The sequence below is a fragment of the Neurospora crassa genome, linkage group I, assembly GCF_000182925.2.
Source record: "Neurospora crassa OR74A linkage group I, whole genome shotgun sequence".
Classification (NCBI taxonomy): domain Eukaryota; kingdom Fungi; phylum Ascomycota; class Sordariomycetes; order Sordariales; family Sordariaceae; genus Neurospora; species Neurospora crassa.
In genome coordinates, this window is record NC_026501.1 from 4,934,585 (window position 1) to 4,952,951 (window position 18,367).

The 18,367-nt window shown below is 53.7% G+C and overlaps 4 protein-coding genes across 8 annotated transcripts; 3 read left to right on the forward strand and 1 right to left on the reverse strand.

The window, feature by feature from the left end:
* The first annotated feature begins 497 nt into the window (after nucleotides 1-497).
* Nucleotides 498-3,038, forward strand: NCU03217 (MRS7 family protein). The gene is made up of 2 exons (XM_960224.2): nucleotides 498-1,021; nucleotides 1,097-3,038. Exons 1-2 carry the CDS (start codon nucleotides 961-963, stop codon nucleotides 2,680-2,682), a joined length of 1,647 nt encoding a protein of 548 aa, XP_965317.1. The 5' UTR covers nucleotides 498-960; the 3' UTR covers nucleotides 2,683-3,038.
* A 511-nt stretch (nucleotides 3,039-3,549) lies between these two features.
* Nucleotides 3,550-6,159, forward strand: NCU03218 (PX domain-containing protein). The gene is made up of 2 exons (XM_960225.2): nucleotides 3,550-4,299; nucleotides 4,434-6,159. Exons 1-2 carry the CDS (start codon nucleotides 4,015-4,017, stop codon nucleotides 5,628-5,630), a joined length of 1,482 nt encoding a protein of 493 aa, XP_965318.1. The 5' UTR covers nucleotides 3,550-4,014; the 3' UTR covers nucleotides 5,631-6,159.
* NCU03219 (Kex2) lies at nucleotides 6,136-9,699 on the reverse strand. 3 transcript variants are annotated; one of them, XM_011394810.1, is made up of 3 exons: nucleotides 9,522-9,699; nucleotides 7,402-9,471; nucleotides 6,136-7,341 (listed from the first exon to the last, which is right to left on the reverse strand). In XM_011394810.1, exons 2-3 carry the CDS (start codon nucleotides 9,123-9,125, stop codon nucleotides 6,411-6,413), a joined length of 2,655 nt encoding a protein of 884 aa, XP_011393112.1. In that variant the 5' UTR covers nucleotides 9,126-9,471; nucleotides 9,522-9,699; the 3' UTR covers nucleotides 6,136-6,410. The 3 variants fall into 3 exon arrangements, with proteins under 3 accessions (XP_011393112.1, XP_011393113.1, XP_011393111.1); XM_011394811.1 differs by having other exon boundaries at nucleotides 6,265-7,341; nucleotides 7,402-9,447; nucleotides 9,522-9,638; XM_011394809.1 differs by having other exon boundaries at nucleotides 6,265-7,341; nucleotides 7,402-9,638.
* A 1,999-nt stretch (nucleotides 9,700-11,698) lies between these two features.
* On the forward strand, nucleotides 11,699-18,348 carry NCU03220. 3 transcript variants are annotated; one of them, XM_011394812.1, is made up of 6 exons: nucleotides 11,699-12,218; nucleotides 12,301-13,409; nucleotides 13,461-14,677; nucleotides 14,850-16,272; nucleotides 16,335-16,544; nucleotides 16,615-18,348. In XM_011394812.1, exons 2-6 carry the CDS (start codon nucleotides 12,667-12,669, stop codon nucleotides 18,140-18,142), a joined length of 5,121 nt encoding a protein of 1,706 aa, XP_011393114.1. In that variant the 5' UTR covers nucleotides 11,699-12,218; nucleotides 12,301-12,666; the 3' UTR covers nucleotides 18,143-18,348. The 3 variants fall into 3 exon arrangements, with proteins under 3 accessions (XP_011393114.1, XP_011393116.1, XP_011393115.1); XM_011394814.1 differs by having other exon boundaries at nucleotides 13,466-14,677; XM_011394813.1 differs by having other exon boundaries at nucleotides 11,760-14,677.
* Nucleotides 18,349-18,367: the final 19 nt, after the last annotated feature.

The following is an 18,367-nucleotide window of genomic DNA, read 5'->3' on the forward strand; positions in this document are numbered from 1 at the left end:
GCCCTTATTAGCCTTTTACTATACTATAGTAGAGTGTGGGACCTACCCTCCATATGCAAAATCACCTTGTAGTGCAAGCCAAAATGGCTGCCCGGATTACTTGCAGAAACAGGGGGGTTGACTGTACCTGCTGGAACTAGCGTCCGGGAGCCAACACAAAAAGGGATAACATAATGAGTTACTGAGAGCTCGCTTTGAGGGTGTAAGCTCAATTGAATGCTCTGATACCCTCTGCATTGATTATGGCACTCATTCGATTTTGCAACTGAAGAGCTCCCTGGGATCATGTTACATGTACTGCTCGTTGGTCATTGTTCCCTTGTCACACTGAGATTCGGGGTCTAATGCCAAGCTCGAGGTTCCTGAGCTGGGGAAATACCATGCACAGTGAGAATGTTGAAGACCCCACACCGTCGCTCAGGAGAAGAGCACAGTTCGTTTACCCAGCTCGGCCACACCGCGCGCGTGCCGCCTTCGTGTTGGCTTGACCGCCCACCGGTGGGTTGCGGGTGAGCGGCCGAGACAGCCATGGACAGCGCAATGCAGGCGCGAAAAAGGCTGGAATTTGATGTCACCGAATCCATCAATATCGATCGCTCCAGGTCCTTCTCTTTGCTGACAGACAAACCCGGTCCCGCCCCTTTTGCATTCTGCTCGATCTCTCCATCCCCTTTACAACATCTCACTTAGTTTGACTCTTGTCTATTCTACACCACCAGAAGACCATCGACACTCCTTTTCTCGACGTGATTCCGCCTTTTATCCGAACTCTTCCAGCACCTGTACATCCCGCCCTTCGCAACTGTCAAGGGGGCGAATTATTTACTCCGCCGTTATCGCATTCGCATATCGCTTCGCTCAGCAAACCCGTCTGCCATACTCTTTCACTCCAGCAGCATCTCGTATTTGGCATTGTGAACAACATTCGTTCGAAAACCCGCAGCACGCCGCTTCTCAGAAATGAGCGCCTCATCTACAGTCGCCCGTAGGGCCTTGGTCGTGAACCCATTTCTGGGTGCCGGTAAGACTTTGCCCGACTACGCGCTTTTTGCGCCGTTGTCATTGGACGCCTGCTAATCTGAATCGCATTCACCAGGCGTTGCTCTACCGAGGCAAGGTCTTCTAGCCGCGTCGACGCTTCTTGCGCGCAATTCGCGGCACATCATGCTTAACAACCAGACTTCTGCCCTTGTTTTTCCCGTCCGTCCAATTACCACATCTGGAACCAGCACTCATGGATCGGGGCCGCCGGCCGGACCCCCGCCTGGCTTCAACGCGGAGGAAGCTAAGAAACCTCTTCCCAGAGAAGCCGCGACGCTTCCTGTTAAGAGCAAGACCATCGCTGGCGAGGTGCAGGAGGTGACTAAGAAAACGACTGAGGCCTTGGCCGGGACTGAAGCGTCTCAAAGCCAACTTGCGGAACAGAAGCAGGCCGGCGCTGAAAAGAGCGAAGGAAAGAAGGAGGAGCCCAAGTTGACCCTGAAACAAAAGATCAAGAAGGAGGCACAACACTACTGGGATGGAACCAAACTGCTGGCTGCCGAGGTCAGGATCAGTTCACGGCTTGCGATCAAGATGGCGGCAGGTTACGAACTGACTAGGCGAGAGAACCGCCAACTCCGGAGAACTGTTCAGGACTTGGGTCGCCTGGTTCCCTTTTCCATGTTCGTCATTGTGCCATTCGCCGAATTGCTTCTCCCTGTTGCGCTTAAGCTGTTCCCCAACATGCTTCCCAGCACTTACGAGGAACAGAAATCCAAGGACAAGAAGGCGTCCACGCTTCGGGCTACCCGGAAGGAGGTTAGCGACTTCCTGCGCAAGACTATGAAGGAAACCGGTCTCCCGTTGACGCAGGTTACGGCGCAAAAGGAGGAGTTCAGCAACTTCTTCCGCAAGGTCCGGTCTACCGGCGAGAAGCCCACTGCTCAGGACGTGATCAAGGTCTGCAAGATCTTCAAGGATGACTTGACCCTCGACAACCTGTCCAGGCCGCAGCTCGTGTCCATGTGCCGCTACCTGAACCTCAACACCTTCGGCACCGATATGATGCTTCGCTACCAGCTCCGCCACCGCATGAGGCAAATCAAGAGAGACGACCGTGCCATCAGCTACGAGGGCATCGAGACCTTGTCGGTCGCTGAACTCCAAGTCGCGTGCGCCAGCCGTGGCATTAAAAGCTACGGTGTGTCACCTGCCAGGTTAAGAGAGGATCTCCAGACTTGGCTGGATCTCAGACTTCGTGAAGGTGTTCCTTCCACTTTGTTGGTGCTTAGCAATGCCTACATGTATGGCCAGACCGATGGCGAAGTTTCCAGCCAAATTGAGGCTCTAACAGGCGTTCTGTCCTCGATCCCCGAGGAATTGTTCCATGAGATTGAGCTTGAGGTTCACAACGCGGAGGGCGCCGCCACGAATAAGCAACGACTTGAGGTACTAAAAGAGCAGCAAGAGCTGATCGACGAAGAACTTCAGCAAGATCAGGAGAATCAGAAGACTGGCTTTGCTACGCCGAGAGATACGGAGGACATTGACGAGGATCATGAGAGGCACATCCAGGCCAAGGCTGACGGTATTGAGAAGGCCCAAGTTAGCGAGGCGGTAGATGCCGAGCAGGAGGCCCTCACAGCAGCCCGTGTTGAGCAAGCGGGGGAGCAGAAGTCAGAGAAGACTACGGAGAAGTAAGCAAAATGTGAACGAGGAAAGTTTTTGGGAGGAGTTTAAGCGGGTGCCGGCAATTCGAATTCACTTCGACGTCCATGGGACCTTGAAATTCTCCTTTGTTGGATGTTTTGGTTGCGGGTATTAAGCAGCCCTACGGTTCGGGACGGTGTAGGCTTTGTATGGTTAGGCATGGAACAGGCACCGGCGAACCGCGACGATGGATGAATCAAGGGTTTTTGTTGCATTCATGTCACATGGTTCGCTACTTTTTCACTCATTCTGGACAGCATGCATAGATCATGATATAACATATACTAGACACAGGAACGCATCTCAACCAAGTAGAAACAGCAAGCGATTGCACCCCACAAATCATGAGATGACCAGCGTTGTGAATGCGGACAAAGACAAAATGTAACACTCTAGCTGTACTGTAGAACAACTACCGGCGCCCAGGTCCATACTGGCGAGTAGGGGCGCTCAGGGCGATCAAGTGAAATGGCATATCACTTCAAGGGATGTCGCCAAGATGTCAAAGATGCATAACTTGAGTACCGGTACTCCAGATTCGATAGAGGTATTTCCAAATCCATGGACGGGTTAGAAACACGGGACGCAAGGGCGGCATCACCGAAACAGGTAGGCCCCGTAGATGTACTCGCAGGGTTTCCTCTACATTCGAGCGTCATAGCAAGATGCCTACGAGATGTTATACATCCAAGTACCAGCGTCAACACCAGCATTTTCCTTGTATCTATTCACCGTCATAAATCTAGGCTAGATTTCCAGAATCACTGTAATCCACTGTGTATATCGAAATGCTCACCATTAGGAGTATACTGGGCATCTTTTGTTTTGTTTTTTTAATGAAGTAAAGTCCTTGACACGCTGCGATCCAGTGGTACCCTCCCCTCAGAACGTACTTGCAGCACCAACTGGGGATAGGCCGCCTCCAACTTGCAGTTGGCCTCCATGCTTGGCTCTTTCCCCGCCATGCCATACGTCAATCCCACCGTCTGCGAGAGACAACCATATTCCCTTCCCACTCTACACCAACACGCTGCGCTGACCGACGGACTCTTGAGATTTTAGTTTTGAGCAATACATAGAGACATTACCCGAACCAAGTCTATGAGACGCGCATTTGTTTATACCATATCTGCCTCTGAGCAATCTTGAACCGCACTCCCTTCCTGGGCGACTAGCAAGCACATTCCTACGTTCAGACGACCGTTCAGTACCGGCCTGCAACCAAGTTGCCAAACCAGTTGCCTTCCAGCAAAAGCCGAGCAGACAAGCGGGCATATATAGTGGCGCAGCGGCGTCGTTAGCATTTGGTAAAAGGCCATCGATATGGCGGTCATTGACCAGGACAACTTCTCCAACATTTCGTGGCATAGTGAGCAGAACGCAGAGTCGGCAGCCTCGACCGCGCAGGTCCATCACGAGTCCAACAGCAGTCCGGAGTACGCAAGAAGCGGACCAGACGACGGAAGGCCAGGCGACAACGCCGCCGGTATGGAACACGACGAGCTTGACCACAGCGGCGGCGAGATCCTCGACTGCACTGTGTCTGACCCGCACAAGGAGAACGATGGCACCAAAGATGCCTATGTATCCTATCTAATCACGACAAATGTACGTGCTGTTTCTCTACACAATACGATATTGGCCTTGGGTCACTGCCATCTCGGGCTTCTACAAGCTAAAGCTCCTCCTATCATGGATTTCCACAAGGCTAACATACCCTTCTTTTTTTGTCATTCCTATAGACCACTTTTCCTTCCTTCCAGAAACCCAAAACCACAGTACGACGACGGTTCACCGATTTCGTTTTTCTCTACAAGGTCCTATGCCGTGACTACCAGGCTTGCGCCGTCCCTCCGCTGCCGGACAAGCAGCGAATGGAATATGTGCGGGGCGACAGGTTCGGCACTGACTTCACCGCGAGGCGAGCATACTCGTTGCAGCGGTTCCTGGCTCGTCTGGCCCTTCATCCGATACTGCGGAAAGCCGACATTCTCCATGCCTTCCTGGAGAGCCCCGACTGGAATGCTACCATGCGCAGCCGGTCGGTCCGGGGATCGCTAGCGTCGCCCGGCGGGATCGGTGATTCGACTCTCGGTGGAAGTGCTGCAGCGGGCGGTGGCGGCGGTGTGTTTGATACGTTTGCGGACAGCTTCATGAATGCATTCACAAAAGTGCACAAGCCCGACCGGCGGTTTATCGAGATCAAGGAGAAGAGCGACAAGCTGGACGAAGACCTCAACCATATTGAAAAGGTAGTGGCGCGGGTGGCCCGCCGGGAAGCCGATATTGAGTCGGACCTCAAGGACCTAGCCGAGCAGTTCCAAAAGCTCATTACCTTGGAGCCCGGAGTCGAGACAGCTGTGCGTGCCTTTGCCGCTTCGGTGGAAGACACCGCATCCGGGCTCAAGAAGCTCAAAGACCATACTGATCAGGACTACCTTGGCTCGCTACGGGACATGGTGGCATACAGCGGCACCCTCAAGAACCTACTCAAGGCGCGCGAGCAGAAGCAGCTCGACTATGAGCAGCTGACCGAGTACCTCAACAAGAGCAGGACGGACCGCGACATGCTAGCGTCAGGCCAGAGCTACGGCGCCGGCTCGGCGCTCATGAGCGGTGCGGGCGGCTTCATCCGCTCCAAAATCGAAGATGTCCGCGGCGTGGACCATGAGCAGGCGCGCCGCGACCGGCAGCGCAAGCTCGAGCTTCGTATCGAAGAGCTCACTCGCGAGGTGGAGGTGGCGCGCAACGAGTCGGAGAGCTTCGCGGAGCAGGTCAGCCGCGAGGTGGAGAGCTTCGACTGGATCAAGCGCGTCGAGTTCAAGCGCCAGTTCAGCGGGCTGGCGGACGCGCATATTGAATTCTACGGTGATGTCATGTCGGTGTGGGAGCAGTACGTGATGGAGATGGAGAAGGAGGGGGTCGTCCTCCCGGCATAGAAGGCTAAGGAGGCGGCAAAAACCAAGGAAGAGGATACTACGACTGACGAGGAAGAGTGGGCGGATAGCCATGAATATCTCCACCATGACAACGAGAGAGATCAGCAGGGTGCTGGTGCTGGTGCTGGGGTCGGTGCACATAGGGGAGGCCCGGACTACAGCGGAGGTTTATCACCACCGAATTGGAATGATATGGACTGGCATTCGGTGCCGGGACCCAATGGCTCTTGAGCTCTGTTACATACAAGGCTCTGCTGGACTCTCCGCCTGTTCCGTAGAATGGTGACAAAGAACTCCACCGTAGGACTGGCCGTGTGACGAGAAGGGGATGATGTGTATTTTTCTAATGAATAGCTACTACGCAGGATCGGTTATGTATTGGCATTGCATTACTATTAGGTGTGCTGCGATAGCACGCAAGCATATTATCGTTAAACTCATTGACGGCTCCTATTAGCGGTTGGCCTACGACTGAGCAAGGTAAAATCATCATGATGCTCCGTAGGATAATATCAAATGTGTGTTTCGGTGATATCAATCGTCAGCGGCAACCATGCCACCAAGCTCAAGAAGGGACACAGTCGAGCTCAGCACGATACAAATTGTAAGCCAAAGACGCGCGCAAGCAAAAGAAGTACCATAGTGCTCTATATTCGCCATTGAAGTCTTTTTCATAACTTCGAAGAAGAATGGTAAAGGTACGCACGCCTAACTCAACTCATGACTATTGACTTTATGAGATCCCCTCTCTATAACTACCGCCGAAAGACACAAGACACTTTATCGCCGCAATGGCCTCGACCCATGCCCACCATCGTCGTTATCACTCTCATCATCATCATCATCATCATCCCCCACAACATGATGTCCACTTTCATCATCACTATCCGATCTCAAAGCTCTTGCCTGCCTGCCTCCATTGCCAGCCGAACCAGAACCAGAACCACTTCCACTCGCACGTTCACTACCGCTCCCACTGCCGCTGCCAACCTCATCAACCCGATCACGATAAACCCCATCATCAGCATCCTCATCATCACTACCGCCAGCAAACGCATCATACAACTCACCACCGCGCGTTCTTTTGCCTCCCGCCAAGCCGCCAGCGCCAGCCCTGCGCTTCTCAGCACTGCTGCCGCCGCCGGCCAGACCCTCGGCCTCCTCCTCGTCCAGCAGCTCGAACTCGTAGTCGCCACGCGGGTTGTTGCGCAGGCGCTTGCGCCGGGCAAGCCAGAAGTAGACAGCCAGACTGATGCAGAAGACACCGATAAGGGCGGCGGAGCCGTAGACCCAGACCATGGTGGCGGCTGACTTGCCGAATGTGGGCAGGAAGGAGGGCAGCCAGGTGCTGTTTGCAGGAGTGGTGGTCTCCGAGGTTTGTTCGTCAGAGGTGGGCGAGGGGTTGGGGGCGTCGGTGGGAGTTGGTTTCGAGTTGACGGGGCGGTTGGGATGGTCGGACACGGTGCTGGGCTTGGTGTCGGTGGCGATGGGTTGAGGTGGTAGGGTGGTCGTGGTAGCGGGGAGGGTGGTCGTGGGGATGGCGGCGTGGTCGTTGTCGTCTTCCTCGGTCGGCATCGGGAGTACCTTGGCCTTGGAGGCGTCCTTGCTCTCGCCCCAAAGCTTTAGATGCCAATCGGTGAAGACGCCCTCGTGACTGTTAATTTGGGTGTCTTTAACGATGATTGTCCAGTTACCGACGCCGGTTTCACCCCTGGTTATGTACAGGTTAGCAAAGATTACCTCGGATAATTGCGGTAACGCGTGCGCTTACCAGTGAACGACACTCATGAATGTCCAGTCATCATAGCCAGCGCGGGCCTCATCGTTCTTCCGGCTGACCGAAAGATGGCTGACCAGATTGTTAGGGCTGATGAGATCAACACTAAGATCTCCTCGTCTAGTATGCATGATGTTCATGGTAACCGTAATATGTTCCAGGCGCTCGACGTTGGCCTCATCCAGCATTGCCTGCGTAACTTCATAGCTGACGGCAACTCCCGTGTCTCCCTGGGGAATTGCTTTATTGACATGGATCCAAGGAGAGTAGAACCAGGCCTGAGGCTTCACCTTCTTCCAGGTCTTGGCTGCCTGAACAATGGCGTAGCTGTCGAGTTTGCCGTAGCCATACATATGGCTGAATTGTTTGCCAATAGCAGTCGTCTGCCACTCGCCGCTGTCAAGGTTGATAGGAACAGCAGTGTTCACGGTAAGATACTGCATATCTCTCCATGAGAGATCTGGGCGAACCTGCAGAACAAGAGCAAAGATACCAGCTGCGAGCGGAGCGGCAGCTGAGGTACCACCGTGAGTATCAGAACAAGCATTCCCAACGTCAGTCGTGTGGATCGAATCACCACCGCCGCTGGAGTATGTCACGACCAGATTCGCGGAACACGATTCAGAGTAATAGGGATGGTCGCCGTTTCTGTCAACGGCTCCGACGGTGATGCTGTAGATGCTGTTGGTGTAGCCATCGAAATTGCAATTATCTCCGTTTCCTGCACCATTGCCGCTGGCAAAGACATAGATTGAGCCCAGCCCACCACGGCCCTTCTGGACGGCATTGAGCATAGCCCTCTTGATGAGAATTCCGGGAGCATCCATACTCTGCCCGTCATCAGGGGGTCCCCAGGAGCACGAATAAATCTGATTGTGCTGAAAGTCGTAGTTCATAGCAACGGCTTCATCAGCGTCAGATATCAGCTTTGACAAGATACGCAGGCCGGCAATCCTGGAGTCATATGCTACTCCCACACCGCAGGCTTTGTTCTTCCCGGCCGAAACTTCACCGGCACAGCGAGTTCCGTGTTTATCGTCGCTTAATCGGGGCTTTGGATCAGGACCCTTGTCGTTAAAGTCCCATGACCCTTGGGCATAGTAGTTGTCTTTCAAGTCATCGGTTTCCATATCCAAGCCATCGTCGACAATGGCGACGGTGGCGTTTTTTCCAGTGACGCCTTCGAGCCAAAGCCCGGTAACATTCACGTCGTGCCCAGTCTGGACAGTGTTGAAAAGATGCCACTGCTCCTTGAATATGGGATCTCTGATGCCCAAATTCCCGATAACTTCGTTTTGCTTCTTGACTGCCCAGTCAACCTCTTGATCGGAAAAGAGACCCCTTCTAGAGGGTCCTACTGGTCGGGGGACCATGCGCTTCTCCCAAGGTTTCCGCAAAATTTGCTTCTCTGAAAAGAGAACACTATCCAGAACATGGGGCTCGTCGCCTAATGATCGTTTTCGGCGCCGGCGCTCCGTCAATTCTCTCTTGACGATATCGTGCTCGGCTTTCCTCCCAACAAAGAGATGGTGATCCTGGAGTTCACCAAGGGGCCCCTCATGAGACAATCCTAGGCTCCTGGCAACTTCAGTAGGTGACGTTCGGGCATCGAGATGAAGAACATAGTAATCGTTCGAATCGAAGTCGCGGGGGAGGACATTGGACGCTATAGCCAGAGCGGCCAAGCCCAGCGGCGTTGCGATAGCCGAGAGCTTCATAGCTGAGTTCGGGTAAATGATCTGGAGCGGCCCAAGGTCGGTCTACTTCGCAGGGGATGCGCAAGGTTGTGTAAGTGTTTTCAGTTGGTTGCGGTGTCGAGCACCAAAGACGAATTTGTACGACCGGCTCGTGTAGGTATATAGAGACAAGCAGAACAGTGTCTTATTCGATCTCAAATATGGCAGAATAGTAGCGCCAGGGATAGCAACGGTGTTGGCCAATAATCAGAATGATGTTACGAAGACGGCATCGGCTCCCGGCGACTGAGAAGAGACTGGAAGGTCGAATCGAAAGCTCGTCCCTGTCGAACGGACATGGAGGCTTCGCGCGGAACTGGTCAGACAGCTATTTATTGCATAAGCAACGGAATCAAGGAGGGAGAGGGCACAGCATACAGGACGAAGCCCAGTCGCGACCGTAGCAGCGGTCGAGAATCAGATAGGCCCACTGAGCAATCCTGTATAGGCTGGGAATGAAAAAGGCGGCACAGTTTCCCCGTCTCACCACAAAAAAGATTAGGAAGATGGGTTGATTTGAAGATGGAGAATTCACTTGTTGGAAGTTCAGTTCGGCAATCTGGCGATGTGGCCTAGTTGAAAACCATCCCGCCACAGCGCAGGGGTAATGCACACAGACGGGCTGCGCAAGTGGCCCGGGCAACAGGCTGGAACCGGTTGGTACCTAGGTAGGTAGGCAGGTACAGGGCAGCTGCCAAGCGAGAAACAACACCTCCAGGGGCAGAGAGAAGGACGGAACCTACCTACCTCAAGAGGTATGGACCCTGAATGAGGCGGCAGTTCTGGTGGGGCCGAGACTCTAGGGGCCCCTTGTAAGGGGGGCCCGGGCCCCCATGGGGCAGGAGCAGTGTCAGCATTCCACATGTATTCTGCGCCGTTACAAGATGTTGATTTACACCCCTCGACACCATAGAACCGTCTTTATACCAATCATACCTTGTCTTGTTGGAACGATCACCGAGATTTACCTTTGCTCAGTTTTCCATGTTCAAGGCGCTGCTCAGGGATGGGGTTTCGGTAATGTTCCGTACCTAGTGCACTGTCAAACGTCCCATCTTCCGGGTTTCGTCTTGTCTTCAACCGACATTCCAGCCGTATTCGCCATGCGAGACAAGACGAAACTTTGAAGATCATCTATGCTCAAAAATTCCCACTATCATCGATGGTATCTTGGGGAAAATTTAGTATACTGTGCATATCTCAGCCTTTGGTTCCGACACAGATGGTAACGACGACAGCATTTCCATTGACGCCTCCCATATCATGCATGGCGGTAGAGGTGGACGGTCTTCACGTTGCCTGCGGAAAACAACGTGGCTTCGAAACATGTTTGTGAAACGAGGCGTTTGCGTATGGGTTGGGCCTTTCCGCTTTCTCACCTCAATAAGGATGAATGGCTTCTATGATGGTGTTGCTCCCTTGGTACTCGTTCGGCATTGTCAAAGAATCGAAGAGGCTTTACGCCAACGCCAACGGGCAGGTCACCGAACCCGGCCAAACAACCACAGACAACTCAAAGTCGTGTAAAGGGAGACTGAAGGCAAGATGGTGGGCTGTATCGATGTGAACCACTATACCTACCTACCTACCTACTTCTTTGTTTTGCCTCTAGTAACCTCAAGCAATCTTCTACTAAGCAACGCGGCGCTTGTACCAGTATCATGGAGCCGTAAAGGTAGGTACCTCTGGTTACCCAGTGGTACGGCTCTTAAGCGTCATGTATAAGACAAGTACCCCGGCCACCACTCTCCTGGGACAACCTGATTACATACCACAACACTCCGGGCACTGTACAGGTCAGTGCTGACTCTGTAGGGCCACGTTCCGTCGTTAGATGCTCAACGATGTCTTTGTGCGGGCAGTCGAGCAGCATAGCAAGTTCCTTTCGGTTTCTCTTGAGTGATCAATTCAGTCCTGCAGAATGGGAACAATAGCGAGACACGACCTTCGATGCAGTGGTTGAACTTGATAACGTCGGGTAGAGATCAATCCCGGAGCAGAAGACATGAAAATGATTGGCCATCGAGATCCTTCTTGCACCAGCAACGGCCTGCTGTACCTCTAGTAGGCCTTGCACATTGGCAGATACAATATCTCTCTCCCGAGACAAACATCGTCGGAAATCTGATGTCTCCTCGCCCGGTAACGAGGTGCCAGCCACCGGCATTTTGAAATTCGGTATGTTGCTGTGAAGCACAAGACGGCAACTCTTGATTTAGGGCAACGGCCGCTCACTATCGGCTATCCATGCCCGCGCTGTCTGTGTTTGGGTTACCTCACGGCCAGCGCGGGTCGGGTCTAAAGCACCAGTCTCACTCCCTGACCTTGACGGCCAACCTCTTGACCTTGCTCAAAAAAGTCTAGCGGCGCTTAAACCAAGGTCTGGCGGACAGGATCCGCCTTTCTCGTTTCTCGGGACTGCCCTTCTTTGCGACAAGGAAGTTGCAGTTTCAGTCCCCGCAAACCCGCTTATCACAAACGACAGATGGAAGTTGCAATCAAGCCGGCTTCATCTCAACTTGGAGATCGATGCGTAAAGAATAAATGACCGTGTGCTTGGGGACGGGATGGCAGGCACCATTATCCCGCCCAGAAGAATGGGACGGCAGACTGCAACGTGATTTGGTTTGCGCTGGAGGTTGGATTTCGACTGGATTTCTATCCGACTGTCCGATCCCGAATTCCGCCCTGCTGCAGCAAAAGGCACTGCACTGCAGTCTGCAGGTATGCAGCGAGCAGCGAGCAGCCATTCAGCTCAAGTCAGTTGTCCAGGGCAGGGCATGGCAGGGCATGGCATGGCATGGCATTGAGCAACCTGACCGAGAGCCCATCGAGCCCAATTCACGACCGGTGCCAAATTGTGACTGGCTTGCCTGAACCTTTCTAGCTGAGATAGTATGTACCTCAGTCCTGCCCTTGATCAACAAATTTGTCGAGGTACACAGGTACAATATACACACACAGAGCTCCCACTATCGCGAGAGCTTCCTTGGAAAGAAATTCGCGCCCAAAAGCAACCTCGTCAGCTCCGCCCAAGCTCTTCCAAGCTGAGTCCTCCAGGTCCCTCGGTCTCCGGTACATATACTTGCCATCTCAATAAGGATCCCCGTCCTGACATTGACACTCAAGCTGATCTTTTCCTTGCCTCGTCTCCAAGTTCTTCAGTGGGGCCGCTGAAAGACATTGACAACTGCATTCCCGGGGCAGATTCCATGCTGCTGTAAAGATCTTCTAGACGACTTCGACACACTACATACTGCACAGCAGCCGCTCAACAAACTGGAGGGTACCTACATTGGACTCGCTGCCAAAGCGCATGTGTCTGCTCAACATTGGCTGCTAGTTATGGCTAGTCTCGCTGTTTCACCAACCGCGCGCTCGTGATAGTTACCAGCCTCCAGTCGTGCCCTGGCATCGAGGTCAGCCAGCCTCGGGTGGTCGTCCTTCAGTCAGCTTACGGGGACCGTAACACACAATCAGCTTTTCACCAACTAGTCACGAAACGGACAACAAACACGTCAAAATGTCGGCTCCGTACTGGGGCCAGCTCCCACCACTAGCTACAGTGGCTAGGAGTCGGCGCATGTCTGGCGATGTGACGCCGACAACCCCATCCGACTCTCGCCAGTCCTTCGATACCCACTCGCAGAACCGCCAAAGACCGGATCGCAATTCTGTCCAGACTACAAGGTCGGAAGTTCAAACTGACTCAAATTCCAGCCCTTTCGCATCGCCGACCACTCCCAGCTTTATGGGCCACGGACCTGCGCCTCCTCCAGCACCAGTGCCATACGCTACGGGCAACCAGTATCCGCCCGACTTACTAGAAAAGCGCCTTCGCCGTCGGAGCCAAAATCAAGACTATGACTTAGACTATGCACTCGATACTGGCCCACCGCCGCCTGCCGTCCCGGAGGCTCCCACAGGACCTCCCATGAGTTACAGATATCCCGCTGCCATGGCTGAACAACAAAATTCGTACTTGAATTCCTCTCCGGGATCATCCCCCTTGACCCAAGACGTGGGCTCAGCTGAATTTCCCCACAATCAAACCTCGGCCGGTGAACAGCAAGTATCTCGGGACACGAGTGATGCGAGCACGAGCTGGCGACCACAGCGTATCGTTAACGGATCGACGCGTTCGGCAAACATGCCACCATCTGCGGGAGCAAACAGCCACCGACGCAGGGTTTCTGGTCTTGACCAGCCTCTACAGAGGAGTACTAGGCGCTCGTCAGCGAGCCAGCCAGCAACCCGACAGAGAATGTTCGCAGACGACCGCTCACCACTTCAGAGGCTCCAGCTGACCCTGGACAGCATAGCAAAAGAAGAATCAGGGGAAGGACCTACTCCACAAGCCGAAGCCACCGACGGCCCAACACGAAAAGGTGCGCCAGAGAACTCGGCATATGAACAGACCGAAGTAAAGACGATATCGCCGCAAGTTCCTGTCCAGATTCAACAGGTCGCGCTCGCTTTTCAACGTCAGGATCAACCCTCACAGACTATGCCGGTAAGTTCGACGACTTCAACCAGACCTGACCAAGGTTCGGCGGCTGCAAAGGGACCTCTCTCGCAGAATCCTCCCGAAGAAGGGCGAACGTATGGAGCAAACGGTGGGCGAGTTGTTAGAACTCGGGTGCCTGACCCACGGATTCCAATGAACGCGGCCGTCAGGACTTCTAATCTGCCACAGCGCAACCTCAGTTTCCGCGAGAGAGCAGCTAATCAGGAGGCCAAGCTGCCCAATGATATCAATGAAGCCTTGGGCCCCATGCCCGCACCAAGGAAGATGGTGAAGAAGCCGGTAGCAGAGCCATGGCCAAGGCAAAGCCAAGAAAAGCAGGAGGCCCTGGAGTCAGCAGAGGTTCGAGATCATCAACCAGTTGAGGATACAGTCGAAAGGGCTGTCAAGGATGACCAAAGTCAGCAGTTCGGCAATATCACTATTGGAGCGAGCGCAGAGCCAGTCAGAGTAGCGAGCCAGAGAAAGGCGGACAAAATGCTTGGTCGTGCCCCCGTCCAGCAACCCCGGCAGTATACAACACCTACGGAGCGACAAATCCAAGTTCAGACCGAGCCCGACCCCCAACCTCCCGTCGAAAGTCCCATCATTCCTGCCGAAACCCCACAGGCTACAACCGAAAGGATGCCCATGCGCGGGCCTAACCATCCTCACCCACCTAACTACCAGCACCGACACCAGCACCAGGCACGAAGAGATGTTAGACGTGACGACCAAGGGAGAGATCTTAGACGCGACCGCGATGATGCTGAGCCTGGCCATCATATCTCTAATATTATGTACCATGCGCGGGACGACCTCGAACCCGGGCAGGGCAAGTTTCAACCAACAAAATACCTAGAAGAGTGGAAGAATGGCACAGTCGGTACTCTTGGCGGCCCGCTTCTTGACCTGGGGAATGTATCGCCTGTAGGAGATAAGGGCGCACCCCAGTTTCGGAGACGAGGTACCGGGGGACTGCGGCCAAGGAGAGGTGAAGCTTTTGATGGGGAGTATGATGACACTTATGGTATGTAATCGCTCCCTGACTTGTTCGCGAAATAACAGTAACATCACAAGTAGCCTTGTGACCTAGTGATTGGCATCGTCCCTTTCCTTTCTTTTCTTTCTTTCTTTCTTTCCCCTTTGTAATGGCGTGCTATGAACGGCTTCTAGTCACTAACTCACCCCTTTTTGTGAAGCTCCCACGAGATTCAAGCCGCCACTCTACCTCAAATGTGGCCCTCTTCTACGGTTTTGCGGTATCCGGCATGACCGTGTGGCCACCCGCTCCCCCAAACCCGGGGCTGTGTTAGAGAAAGAGATATGGCGCGGTTCAGTCATGATCGTCACATCAGACGCCGATTCATCATACGATATTGCCCCAACACTGAGGCTATTTGCTCAACCGGTGGAACTCTTACCCCCTCCGCCGAAAATTATACATGGTGATGAGCCTTTGGCAGCAGAGTATGTTGACCCCATCGCAGGCCATCCTAAATTAGGACGCAAGGGCGAGACTCTCTATGTCAGACCGGTCGACCATCTGGACGAAGGCAAGGATCTTTCCCGGGATGAGACCGACAACGGATTATTCGAAAAGTCGAGAAGCGCGCCAGAGTCTCTTCCGACCGGCGTAACTGACCCGCCCGGCTCGTTCAACGCCCGAAAGAAACGCGCCAGGATTGATGGTGAGAAAGTAGGAAAGTACAAAGACGTCCGAGGTTTCCGACTTCACGCTGAGCGAGGATACACTTTCTGGCGATTTAATATCGAAGTCGAACTCCGCGAAAAACAACAACGCATCGCTTATCGGATCAACAGGGGACCGGCGACGGGTTTTTGGGTCCCAGCCAAAGGACAGGCAATGAACATAATGTTCCACAGCTGCAACGGTTTTAGCTTGAGCGTCGATCCTAACCAGTTCAGCGGCCCCGACCCTATGTGGCGCGACGTGCTCAACACTCACCAGAGCCAACCGTTCCATGTGATGATCGGTGGTGGTGACCAAATCTACAACGACAAGTGCATGCAAGAGACACAGCTCTTCAAGGAATGGCTGTTAATCAAGGACCCATCGCACAAGCATAACATTCCTTTCAGCGCGGAGATGCAGGACGAGCTAGAGCGCTTCTACCTGGAGCGATACGCCATGTGGTTTTCGCAGGGTTTGTTTGGCATGGCAGCCTCACAAATCCCCATGGTCAACATGTATGATGACCACGACATCTTTGACGGCTTTGGCTCGTATCCCCATCATTTCATGGAGTCCCCCGTGTTCTCGGGACTTGGCAATGTTGCTTTCAAGTACTATATGCTGTTCCAGCATCAGAGCGTGGTGGATGAAACAGAGAAATCCGAGCCAAGCTGGATCTTAGGTGAAAAACCGGGCCCGTACATCCAGGAGGTCAGTCGAAGTATGTTTATGTTCTTGGGCGCAAAGGTTGCACTACTGGCGGTTGACGCACGGACTGAGCGAACGCGAGAGGAAGTCATTAGAGAAAATACATGGAAGAGAATTATGGACCGGTGTTATGGTGAAATCGAAAATGGGAAGGTAGAGCATCTGCTGGTCCTTCTTGGTGTGCCGGTCGCTTACCCGAGGCTGGTCTGGCTGGAAAATATGTAAGCATTGCTCTGATCTTCACGACATGCGATCTTGTTTCACTAACACCAATTTTTGTTAGCTTGACCTCTCGTCTGATGGATCCTGTCAAGGCTCTTGGAAGAGCCGGCCTTTTCAAAAACCTCCTGAACCATTTCGATGGAGGCGTTGAAGTCCTGGATGATTTGGACGACCACTGGACAGCCAAAAACCATAAGGAGGAGCGGGCAATTGTGATCGAAGATCTACAGGACCTGGCAGCTGACAAGTCCGTCAGAGTTACTATCCTCAGGTAAGCACCGATTGTCCACCGCAAAACCAGCACTCTCCGTGAGCGTCCTGAAGCTGACCATCTTGTACAGCGGTGACGTCCACTTGGCAGCCATCGGGCAATTTTACTCGAACCCCAAGCTCAACATCCCGAAGGACAAGGACTTCAGGTACATGCCAAACGTCATCTCCTCCGCCATCGTCAACGCTCCGCCTTCAGATATGTTGGCCGACGTGCTCAACAAACGTAACAAGGTGCATCATTTCGACCGAGACACGGACGAAGACATGATCCCAATGTTCCAGCAAGGTGTCGATGGCAAGCCACGCAACAACAAGCATCTGCTTCCACACCGCAACTGGTGCTCAATTCGGCTGTATAACCCCGGGAACACACCAGACTCCACACCCGGCCAGTCTGTAATTGGCATCAACGCTTACGGACTACCTTCCAACGGACCCAGCCTTTTACGTCGCCTCTCACTTTCCAAAACACGAAGCCAATCCGGCCCCACATACCGTGGCCCCGACAGCGTGCGCGACCGAACCCGCCCGCCCATCTCCAACGCGTTGCTCCGCACTCTTTCCCGCCGCGGACCAAGCGCAAGCGCTGATCAAGTCGTCCCTGGCGGCCGCGGAAGCCCAGCGGCAGCAGGAAAGCCCCCCGGGTTGTTGAAGAGGACCCTCTCGGGCTCCTCCATAAGCGGTAAAGTCGGCGACTTCTTCCGCCGACGTGACAGCAACAGCTCCCAGCGGCCGCGTGTGGGCGATGAGGGCATTAACGGGACTTGGGTTCCGGAATCGGACGCTGAACAGGCTGTTTACGATGACTATGCCCATGTTGGGGATGAGTATAACATCCCTAAGATCCGCGGTGGCATTCGCGATGGCATGTCTGCTCGTGTGGGCTTGCGCGGTGGAGGGGGTGAATATTATCCTACTCCCCCCGTGCCCGCTGGTACTGGTGGTGACGAGTTTGTTGCCGGTGACGAGAGTTACTTTACGGCCAAACCGGTCTCTGATCACAATCGTGGAGTTAGTACCGGTGGCGAGTATCCCTCTTCACCAATGACCGGTTTCAGTAACACCGGCCGGGGTGGTCCCACGGGCATGGACATGGGCATATTCCAGTCCCAAGCAACATCCGCCTCCTTACCAGAACGGGACTTTGCACCTTCTCAACCCTCACCTCGTAGTGGCGGCAGTATGTTCCGTTCCAGAACAACAGGCGGTGACACAAGAACCATAAAGCGCGGAGACGCCATACCTCGAATCATGGCCGACGGCGCACTGGAAGTCACCCTCAACGTGGAGATCAGCCCGCGCGATCCGGGAGGCAGCACGGTGCCGTACCGCCTGCTGGTGCCCAAGTTGTCGTATGAGTATGAGGGCGAGGATCATGACCACGATCACGATCCGGAGATGAATGCGATGGTTGGGGAGGAGCGTACGTCGAGCCCGGGGCAGGTGCAGACGTTAGAGTCTAGGCAGCGGGAGGAGACGCGGACGGAGATGGGGATGGAGATGGGAATGGTGATGGGGATGGAGGAGAAGCCTATCACTAGTGGTGGTGGAGGGCTTAGACGGTTGCTTAGTTTAAAAAGGAATGGGCGACGATGAGGATAGGAAATGATGACATGGGACGGGATGTAGTGGGTGTAATGCCATGGTTAATTTTGGGTTGGATGTGCTTTTCAATATTCGTTAGTCTTGGATTGGGTTTCAGGCAGTTATGTTTCCTGAGCTAAAGTACACGTGAAGCAGGTACAGATGGATAAAGTATTTACTAGATGACGATGTAACGATTGATGAATGGACATGTCCTTTCTTTACACAAAGCTTGTT

Coding starts and splice junctions, on each gene's coding strand:
- NCU03217 (XM_960224.2), top strand. CDS start 961: ATGAGCGCCTCATCTACAGTCGCCCGTAGGGCCTTGGTCGTGAACCCA. Junction 1,022..1,096: donor GAACCCATTTCTGGGTGCCG/GTAAGACTTTGC, acceptor CGCATTCACCAG/GCGTTGCTCTACCGAGGCAA.
- NCU03218 (XM_960225.2), top strand. CDS start 4,015: ATGGCGGTCATTGACCAGGACAACTTCTCCAACATTTCGTGGCATAGT. Junction 4,300..4,433: donor CCTATCTAATCACGACAAAT/GTACGTGCTGTT, acceptor TCATTCCTATAG/ACCACTTTTCCTTCCTTCCA.
- NCU03219 (XM_011394810.1), bottom strand. CDS start 9,125: ATGAAGCTCTCGGCTATCGCAACGCCGCTGGGCTTGGCCGCTCTGGCT. Junction 7,342..7,401: donor TTCATGAGTGTCGTTCACTG/GTAAGCGCACGC, acceptor GTACATAACCAG/GGGTGAAACCGGCGTCGGTA.
- NCU03220 (XM_011394813.1), top strand. CDS start 12,667: ATGTCGGCTCCGTACTGGGGCCAGCTCCCACCACTAGCTACAGTGGCT. Junction 16,273..16,334: donor CTGGTCTGGCTGGAAAATAT/GTAAGCATTGCT, acceptor AATTTTTGTTAG/CTTGACCTCTCGTCTGATGG. Junction 16,545..16,614: donor GTCAGAGTTACTATCCTCAG/GTAAGCACCGAT, acceptor CATCTTGTACAG/CGGTGACGTCCACTTGGCAG.